Source organism: Penaeus vannamei, chromosome 36 (assembly GCF_042767895.1).
Source record: "Penaeus vannamei isolate JL-2024 chromosome 36, ASM4276789v1, whole genome shotgun sequence".
NCBI lineage: Eukaryota > Metazoa > Arthropoda > Malacostraca > Decapoda > Penaeidae > Penaeus > Penaeus vannamei.
In genome coordinates, this window is record NC_091584.1 from 23,982,596 (window position 1) to 23,992,595 (window position 10,000).

At 41.8% G+C, this 10,000-nt stretch overlaps 1 protein-coding gene across 1 annotated transcript in view; it reads left to right on the forward strand.

Moving 5' to 3' along the window:
* Positions 1–153: 153 nt before the first annotated feature.
* Positions 154–10,000, forward strand: part of LOC113819134 (knirps-related protein) — a gene marked incomplete in the record, with an annotated part of 184,997 nt that continues 175,150 nt past the window's right edge. The window contains 1 exon segment of the mRNA XM_070114841.1: positions 154–876. Within this exon segment, the coding sequence (XP_069970942.1) occupies positions 541–876 (336 nt within the window).

Below are 10,000 nucleotides of genomic sequence, written 5' to 3' on the forward strand. Positions count from 1 at the left end.
TTCGAGATTCGGCGGATCACGTGAGCGAAAACGCGTCGAAGTACGAAGGCGACGGAGGGAAAAAAGCGGCGAATCGGCGTTTTAAAAAGCGCGGAGCGGGTGAGCGGCGGTTTGCGCGCGGGGTCGCGGTGGGGTCAGCCAAGGGGATGCTCTCAAGCTGCAAGAGTTAAGAGTTGCGATTTGGCCGCATAGGGACTGGTCGCGTTCAGAGGCGCGGGTCCACCTACATCCACACACACCCTCACGCACACGCACGCACACGCGCTCGCTCGCTCCAACGCACCTTCCCTCCCGAACGGCTCTGCTCTGGCGAGGAATTCCCGAGGCGCCCCGAGTGAGGGTTCGCGGCAGAGGCGGGGTTGGAGGTGTACCTGTCCCGTAGACCTTTGGCCCGAGCTGCCCTGCGGATGACCTCATTCCTGGCGGAGGCGGCCATGGCGGAGTGGTAGCCCAGCAGATGCGTGGGAGACTCCCCCCAGTGCACACGCGCTCACATGTGCACGCTACCTCCCGCCCCAATCCGCTCGCACATATACGCACATGGACGTACGTGTACATGGTGTCGGTCCGGCTAGTGATACAGTGCCCAAACTCGTAACAGTGCTTGAAATCGGTGACCGAAGGCCCCGCGCGACAGGCCCATGCGGCGAGCCTGAAATGGACTCCTTCGCAGACACAGCTGCAAGTGGCCTTCTCTTGTCCAAGCATCCCGTGGTGTACAACAATATGCTCTGCAAAGTCGAAAATCCCAAGGATGTAAGTGACAGCTCGCCCAGTGTGACCCCCTCGCTGACCTGTGATTCCCCAGTGACCCAGCTGTCGCCGCCTGTCAACATGACCTCAGAACATGTCTCGCCTTCAGAACATGGCATTAAGGTAGGAACTTTGCGCCTTGTCGTGTACATATTAGGTTACAGTGGGAGAGAAAAATATCTTTGTATCCGCGCACACCTGTTGCGAGACTGTAAGTAGATGTGGAATCGAAAAGAGTTTGTAATAACAGCGAGCCACGAAAGAAAGTATATAAGAATAAGGAAAGTGTAGTGTGATAAACAGATAAATCGTATTTCAAGCCTAGTTATAAAAAATTGGACCTTTTTCGGAGAACAACTACGACTGGTAGAACAATTATCTATCGCGATGAACTGCTCGTTATAAAAAAAGATAAATAAAGAACGTTAATTTAGTGAAGTATATAGTGAGCGGCCCAATCGTGTAAATGGAAAGGCTCAAGTGACTTAATCAAATGCTTAGTAGGTCAAGAAATTTGCAAGATCTTTGCCCTCAAAAAAAAAATAAACTATAAAAAGATATAAGAAGTACTTGTGAATCATCGTTTAGCAAGGTTGTTTAAATAGTCCATGAATATTTACATACGAAAGCACTCGTTCCCCGGGAAAGATGATAATGGCGAATCAGTACACAGGAAACGAGGGATATTGCCTAATCACGATGCTTAAACAGCCGAATCGCATACCTCGCTCGTTAGTCAAAAGGAAAATAAATGCTGTTTTTAAACCACGTAAGCCTGGCTATTCTATAAATAACCCTGAGGTCACTAAAGAATAATTCTTGGGTTAGTGATGATGTTTTAGCGTGTGAAAGAATGGGAAAAAAAGAACTCATGCAGTATTATTATAATCCGTATATGCGGATGACATGGCGAAGATAACTACTTATAAGTGCCTTGAAATCTCTATTACTCGGCAACGCTAAGCATAAGAATAAAAAGTCGAATCATTCTTTAAGAATTAAAGAACAAGAGAGAGAGAGAAAAATATACCCAAATCGACTCTACATATTACCACTTTCAATATTTTATACGCGGTCATAAATGTATATTCAAAAGTTATCATTATACAGCCAAGATTCCACATTAACCTTTTGCTCGTTTTCTAAAGAGACGAAGCGAAACAAAAGACGAAAAGGCGGCTTATTAAATGGAATTACGAAATACAACAACAGCTGCGATACATCCACTATCCTAAATTTCTTTTCCTGATGTATTTTCTCGTTGAGCTGAGGAAGACAACAGATATTCATCAACAAAAATGTCTTTTTCAAGCATTGCGAAACGATGCCAGTTATTTCACCAAGCAAATTAGAATGAGTGAAAAGCCAATACGTGAATGAGGACAAAGTTTCCCGAAATTAGAGATAATTGTTTTCAAATTATGTACGAGACACGACAATGTAATTTCCTGACAAAAAAAAAAAAAAAATGACGGGAAAAACCTACGGGTATAACAACCCACAAAATGAATGTCGCGTAGAATTCCTTTCGGTCAATTTCGTTATCAAATTTACGAATGAAGAATAAGGAGAAGATGAAGATAATAGGAGAATAAGGTAAAATTCATAAGGATAATAATAGATAAAATGGGCATAAAGGTGTAATATTTAAAGGGGTTGGATATAAATTTTATAAGGATGTCGGTATTAATGTTACGAACGAAGGAGTATGAGAAGACGAGAATAATAGTAGATGAAAGTAATATGAACAGTAATGATGATAATAAAAGAATGTATAAGGATGTAGTAAGGGAAGGACTGAATATAAATCTTACAATGCTATCGTTATAATTTTTACAAACGAGGGAGAATGTAAAGACGAGAATAAAAATAAGTAAAAATAAGACTAATAGTAACAACAACAATACAAATATATATTTAAAGATGTGATTAGCAAAAAATAATAATAAAAAAAAATCCTACAAAGATACCGATACAATTTTTGCAACGAAGAAGAAAAAATGATAAGACGAGAATAACAGCAAATGAAAAAGGAAGAAATTGACGATAAGGATAATAACGCAAGAATAGATATAAGGATGTGATAGGAAAAAAATAATGAAAAAAAAATCTACAAAGATACCGATACAATTTTTGCAACGAAGAAGAAAAAAATGATGAGACGAGAATAACAGCAAATGAAAAAGGAAGAAATTGACGATAAGGATAATAACGCAAGAATAGATATAAGGATGTGATAGGAAAAAAATAATGAAAAAAAATCTACAAAGATACCGATACAATTTTTGCAACGAAGAGGAAAAAAAAGATAAAACGAGAATAACAGCAAATGAAAAAGAAGAAACTGACGATAAGGATAATAACGCAAGAATAGATAAAAGGATGTGATTAGGAAAGGATTGGACTTACGCATAATCTCCATCAGTATTGCCAATAGCGCGTAATAGCTTACAAAGTTAAAACGCAATTTCTGTGTCGAAACTCAGGTATAACGAATCCCTTTTTTTAGCGTTAAATGAAGTAATTGAAGGTTAACGAACGGAAAAGAACAACGAAGGTAGAAATACGAAATATTGATAATTGAATGAAATAGGAAAAAAAATGTTTTATTAGCATCGTATTCCCAGTGGCCACCGACCGAAAGTAGAAATACGAAATATTGATAATTGAATGAAATAGAAAAAAAAGGAATGTTTGGATTTACTAGCATCGTATTCCCAGTGACTATCGTGTCCTTGTTAAAACATGAATATATTAAAAAAAAAAGATCGTTATTCTTAAATATGGAAGAGGTGATCGTATATGAATCGATATAAAAAAAAACGTATTTAATTAGAATCTACGAATCGTATAGGAATGGGCATTAGAAACGTATTTAATTAGAATCTAAGACTTTTCTCACTCTCCCTAAATTCGTTGTATGAGGGTGCCAAGGGTGCCATCTGTCACGCCATCTTGAGATTCTTGTGTCTGTACCCACGACCTACCCTTTCACCTTGGCACTTCTCCCTTACCCTCTCCCCCTTACCTTCCTCCGACCATCTCTTCCTCTTCCTTACACCTTTCTCTTACTTCTCTCCTCCTCTCTTTTACTCCATTTTCTTACTTCTCTTCTCCTCCTTCTCCCTTACCTTCCTCAGACCATCTCCTCTATTTTATTCCTTTCTCTTCTCTCCTCCTCCTTCTCCCTTTCTCTCTTACCTTCCTCCGACCATCTCCTCCTCTTCCTTACACCTTTCTCTTAGTTCTCTCCTCCTCCTTCTCCCTTTCTCCCTTACCTTCCTCCGGCCCTCTCCTCCTTTATTTTACTCCTTTCTCTTACTTCTCTCCTCCTCCTTCTTCCTTTCTCTCTTACCTTCCTCCTCCCCTCTCTTTCTCTCTTGCCTCTTTCTCTTGCTTCTCTCCTCCTCCTTATTCCTTTTCTCCCTTACCTTTCCTCCTCCCTCTCTCTTTTCTCTCTCTTACTCCTTTCTCTTACTTCTCTCCTCCTCCTTATCTCTTTCTCCCTTACCTTCCTCCGACTCTCTCTTCCTCTCTCTTACTCTATTTTCTTGCTTCTCTCCTCCTCCTTCTCCCTTTCTCTTAACCCCCTTATCGCTTATTTCCCCCTTACCCTCCTCTTCCGCTCTCCTCGTCCCTCTTACCCCTTTCTCTTACTTCTCTCCTCCCCCTCCTCCCTTTCTCTTAACTCTTTACCCTTTACTCTTGTTCTACTCTTCTCCATTGCTCTTTATTCCTCTCCTACCCTTTCTCCTCAATCCTCTCCTATTCTTTTCCTCCCTTTCTCTTGCTCTTCTTCTTACCCATTTCTTTTAACTCTTTACTCCCTCCTCCTCTCAAACCCTTAGCCATTTTCCTTACTCTTCTCCTCCTCCTTCTTACCCCTTTCTCCTTACTCCTCTTCCTCTTTAGCTTTTTGGATTATCCGGCTGTTTTTCTTAATCTTTGTCTTGTCATTATCGTACAGGTTTTATTCCATATTTTAGGTCTTAGGTTTCAGTATAGTAGGAGAGATGTTTTGATTTTTTTGTTTCTTATTCTCTGTTTGTCTGTTTGCCTTTATGTTTGTCTGTCTGTCTGTATGTATGTATGCCTCTGTCTGTCTCAGTAAAGTAAATCTGTCTCTGTCTGTCTGTCTCTCTCTCTTTTCTCTCTCTCTCTCTCTCTCTCTTTCTCTCTCTCTCTCTCTCTCTCTCTCTACTCTCTCTCTCTCTCTCTCTCTCTCTCTCTCTCTCTCACTCCTATTTTTAATTCTCATTTTTCCTTCGTCTAAATTCGTCCGGCATTTCTCCTTTTAGCCTTATTCGTCTCTCGTTGCCTAATTCATCTTTCTGTCCGTGACTTCAATACGTCATCTCGTTCTTTCTATCTCCTTTTTATCTTTCTTTCTTTCTGTTCTTTTCTTTCGTTTTCTGGTCATTATCATTATCTTTTTATCCCATTCTCCTATTTTTATATATATATATTTCTGGTATTTTCTTTATCGTTCTCTGTTCTCTGCTGTTGTTTCTCTTCCTCATGCTTCTCCTTCTCTTCCCTCCTCTCTCCTCGTTCTTCTTCTGTTCCGCTTTCCTCCTCATACTTCGTCTCCTTCTTCTTTTCCCTCATTCTTCTTTTCTTCCTCTTTTCTCCTCATACTTCTCCTCCTTCTCTTCCTCCTCCTCCTCCTCTTCCCTCACTCTTTTCTTCCTCATACTTCTCCTCCTCCTCCCTCACTCATTTCTTCCTCATACGTCTTCTCCTCCTTCTCCTCCCACATTCTTTTCTTCCTCATGCTTCTCCTCTTCCCTCATTCTCATTCTCTTTCTCTTTTCTCCCCATACTGCTGGTCCTCCTCTTCTTCCTCATGCTTCTCCTCCTCCCTTCTCTTCTCTCTCAATTCTTTTCCTCCTCATACTTCTTTCCGCCCCCTCCTCCCTCCTTCCCTCACTCTTTTCCTCCTCCTCTTCTCTTCATTCTTTTCTTCCTCCTTACTTCTTCTCCTCCTCTCCCTCTTCCCTCTCCTCTTTTCCTCCTCTTACTTCTCCTCCTCCTCTTCTCTCTTTCTTTTCTTCCTCATACTTCTCCTCCTCCTCCCTCACTCATTTCTTCCTCATACGTCTTCTCCTCCTTCTCCTCCCACATTCTTTTCTTCCTCATGCTTCTCCTCTTCCCTCATTCTCATTTTCTTTCTCTTTTCTCCCCATACTTCTCCTCCTCCTTTTCTTCCTCATGCTTCTCCTCCTCCTTCTCTTCTCTCATTCTTTTCCTCCTCATACTTCTTTTCCACCCCCTCCTCCTCTTCCCTCACTCTTTTCCTCCTCCTCTTCTCTCATTCTTTTCTTCCTCATACTTCTTCTCCTCCTCCTCTTCCCTCACTCTTTTGCTCCTCATACTTCTCCTCCTCCTCTTCTCTCATTCTTTTCTTCCTCATACTTCTTCTCCTCCTCCTCTTCCCTCACTCTTTTCCTCCTCATACTTCTCCTCCTCCTCTTCTCTCATTCTTTTCTTCCTCATACTTCTTCTCCTCCTCCTCCTCTTCCCTCATTCTCCTTGGATCTGCCATGTCCTCCGCCTCATCAGCTGTCGCCTCAGGGGATTCCCACTCCCAGGATTGTGCATGCATCCTCCCCCCTCCCCCATTCTCCCTCCTTCCCTCTTCCTATTCTCCTCCTCTTCCTTGGCCTTCCTTTTCTTCGTGCTTCCTTCTCCTTCCTTCCTTGTTCCTCCTTGTGCACCTTTTCTCCCTCTTTTTCCTTCTTCTCCTCCTTCTCCTCGTTTCTCCCTCCTTCTCCGTTCTCCCGCTTTATCCTTCTCTCCTTCTTCCTCCGCCCTCTTTCTCCTTGTTCTTCCCTCCTTCTCCGTCCTTCCTCCTTCTACTTCCCTCCTTCCTCCTCTTTATCTTCTTGATAGATTTATCCATATTTATCTGTTTATCTGTCTTCTTTTCTCTTATTTTCTATTCTCTCTCTTCGCTCTCTCTCGCTCTTCTCTCTCTCTCTTCTCTCTCTCTCTCTCTCTCTCTCTCTCTCTCTCTCTCTCTCTCTCTCTCTCTCTCTCTCTCTCTCTCTCTCTCTCTCTCTCTCTCTCTCTCTCTCTCTCTCTCTTCTCGTTTCTCTCTCTTTCTAGAATTCATCCACCAACCTATCTCCATCTTCCAATCCCCCGATCTCCCGTCCATCTTTCTTACCTATCTCCCTATCCATCTCAATCTCTCCTTGTATTCCCTTTTATCTCTTTCTCTCCATTCTCCTCTTTCTCCTCCCCCCCCACCTACCCTCTATCTCCTGTCTACCCCCTCCCACCCCATCCCCCCATTTCACCCCTCACCCCATCCCCCCATTCACCCCCCACCCACGCCCCTCCCCACCCACCCCCATTCACCCCCCGCCCACGCCCCTCATCGCACCAAACTCCCTATCAGCTAGAAACCGCCCGTAGTGTCCAGGCATTCCTCGGCGTGGGCGGACTAAAGTGTTTTGTGGGCGTGTCCTTGAGATATGTCGGTATTTGTGTCTTCAAACATAAGGCTGATTGTTTGGAAATGGTTGGGGAAGTCTGGGGCGGTGTGCTTATGTGTAGATATATCTGGGTGTGCGGGTGTGTATTTATATGCTACTGTGTGTGTGTTGTTCGTTTGTGTGTGTGTGGGAGTGTGTGTGTTTGTGTTTGTGCTTGTGTGTTTTTTTGTGTGTGTGTATTTGTGCTTCTGTGTGTGTGTGTGTGTTTGTATTTGTGTTTGTGTTTCTGTGTTTGTGTGTTGTGTGTGTGTTTGTCATTTGTGTTTCTGTTTCCGATGTGTGTAGTAGTAGGGGGGACAGGGGGGTCATGCGCTGGTCTGAGGAGCAGTATTAACCTGTGTAGATATATGCTGTGGTGTGCGGGTGTGCTGTATTTATACCTGTCTACTGTTTGTGGTGTTGTGTGAGTTGGAAATTTGTGTGTGTATTGTAAGTTTGTGTAATTATTGTGTGTGTGTGTGTGTAACTGTATTTGTGTTTTAATGTTTACTGTGTGTGTGTGTGTGTGTGTGTTTTTATTGTGTGTTGTGATACTTTCTGTGCATGTGCATGTCAGTGTGTATGTGTGTGTGTGGGATGGGTGTCTGGGGCTAGGTGTGCTTATGTGTAAGATATACCTCTGGAGGTGTATGCGGGTGTAGTATTTTATATGCTACTGTGTGTGTGTGTTGTATGTTTGTGTGTGTGTGAGAGTGTGTGTGTGTAAGTTTGTGTGTGTTGTTAGTTGTGTGTGTGTGTTTGTATTTGTGTTTGTGTTTCTGTGTGTGTGTGTGTGTTTGTGTTTCTGTGTGTGTGTGTGTGTGTTGTGTGTGTGTGTGTTTGTATTTGTGTTTGTGTTTCTGTGTGTGTGTGGGTGTCTGAGGCGGTGTGCTTATGTGTAGATATATCTGGGTGTGCGGGTGTGTGTATTTATATGCTACTGTGTGTGTGTGTGGTGTTCGTTTGTGTGTGTGTGGGAGTGTGTGTGTGTAAGTTTGTGTGTGTGTGTGTTTGTATTTGTGTTTGTGTTTCTCTCTGTGTGTGTAGGTGGGTGTGAGTTTGTGTGTGTGTATTTGTGTTTGTGTTTCTGTGTATGTGTGTGGGTATGTGTAAGTTTGTGTGTGTGTGTCTGTATTTGTGTTTGTGTTTCTGTGTGTTTGCGTTTTCCCGTCTTTCAATCTCTCATATCTTCTCTCTATCTCTCCATTTAATTATGTAACTATATGATTGTGGGAATCTATTTTTTACATTTTTTTACAAGTTCACATATGACTCATATGATATAGATTGTCTTTTATCATCATTCATCTCATACCAATCATAAATTAAAAAATAAAAAATCCTTAGGTAAAGCGTAATTTTCTGAAACTGGCATACATAACCGAAATAAATTGAAAAATCCCTATAAACATGTAATAAAAATTTCTTTGCGTTTCTTCACAAAGCCGTTTGGAAATCTGAATATATCTTACATTAAAATGAAAAATGTTCTCTCTGATTTATTTGGTTCGTTTTAATTTAAGATATATTAGTATAATTAGATTTCTATTTTGTGTTGTTGATTTTATATTGTATCGCATGAAGAAGATGCATTTTGAATACAATGTAAAATTTCTAAGATTTTTGGATTTATTTGTTTGTGATTCTACTACCAAGGCGTATGATGATAATGAAAATAATAAGAATAGATAAAGATATACATATGTAATACTTTACTGTGTTGATATAGTGTAAAAAAAACGTAGACAATGAATAGTTGTTTTTCTTTGCAATACATCTATAATTCTCTCTCTCTCTCTCTCTCTCTCTCTCTCTCTCTCTCTCTCTCTCTCTCTCTCTCTCTCTCTCTCTCTCTCTCTCTCTCTCTCTCTCTCTCTCTCTCTGTCGTTATCTCTCTCTCTCTAATAGACAAGTAAACAAATAAGCAAAAAAAAAGAAACATAAAAAGATCGATAGACGGACAAACAAACAAACAAAAAATAAAAACACCAACACCAACAAACACATAAAACCACATTCTTCAAAAAATACACACACACATCATACACCCATATCCCCCCCTCCCCCCCCCCCCCCATACACACCTTAGAAACGATAAATATACGAAGACTTTTTAAAAAATTATTCGCGCAGTCCCGATACAAACGGCCCTAGCACGTGACCTCCTATAACGAATGTAATAGAAATAGATCGTTTTTCACGCTGGTTCCGAGTGAAGAACAGCGGGTAGGGCTATTCAGTGTATATGTCATAATTATGGGTGCTTTTGTATGGCGTGGAGAGAGGGAGGGAAGGGGGTGGAGGGAGGGGAAGGGAGGAAAAGGAGGAAGGAGGTGGGAAGGAGAAAGGGAGGGAGGGGGAGGAGGGAGGGAGGAAGGGGGAGGGAGGAAGGAGGAGGGAGGGGAAGGGAGGAGGGAGAAGGAGGAGAGGAGAGGGAGGGGAAGAAGGAGGAGAGGAAAGAAGAAGGAGAGGAGATGGAGGGAGGAGAAAGAAAGAAAGAGAGGGAGAGAGAGAAAGAAAGAAGAGACGGAGAGGGAGAAGGAGGGAAGGGTAGAAAGAGGGAGAAAGAGAGAGAGAGAGAGAGAGAGAGAGAGAGAGAGAGAGAGAGAGAGAGAGAGAGAGAGAGAGAGAGGATTAAACGTATTATTGCTATCAGTATTCTTAACAGCATTATCGTTAATGATTTATTATCACTGTTGATATTTTTATCCATATTGGCATTAATATAATTATCATTGGTATCACTATTGCTATTAGTATCATTATTA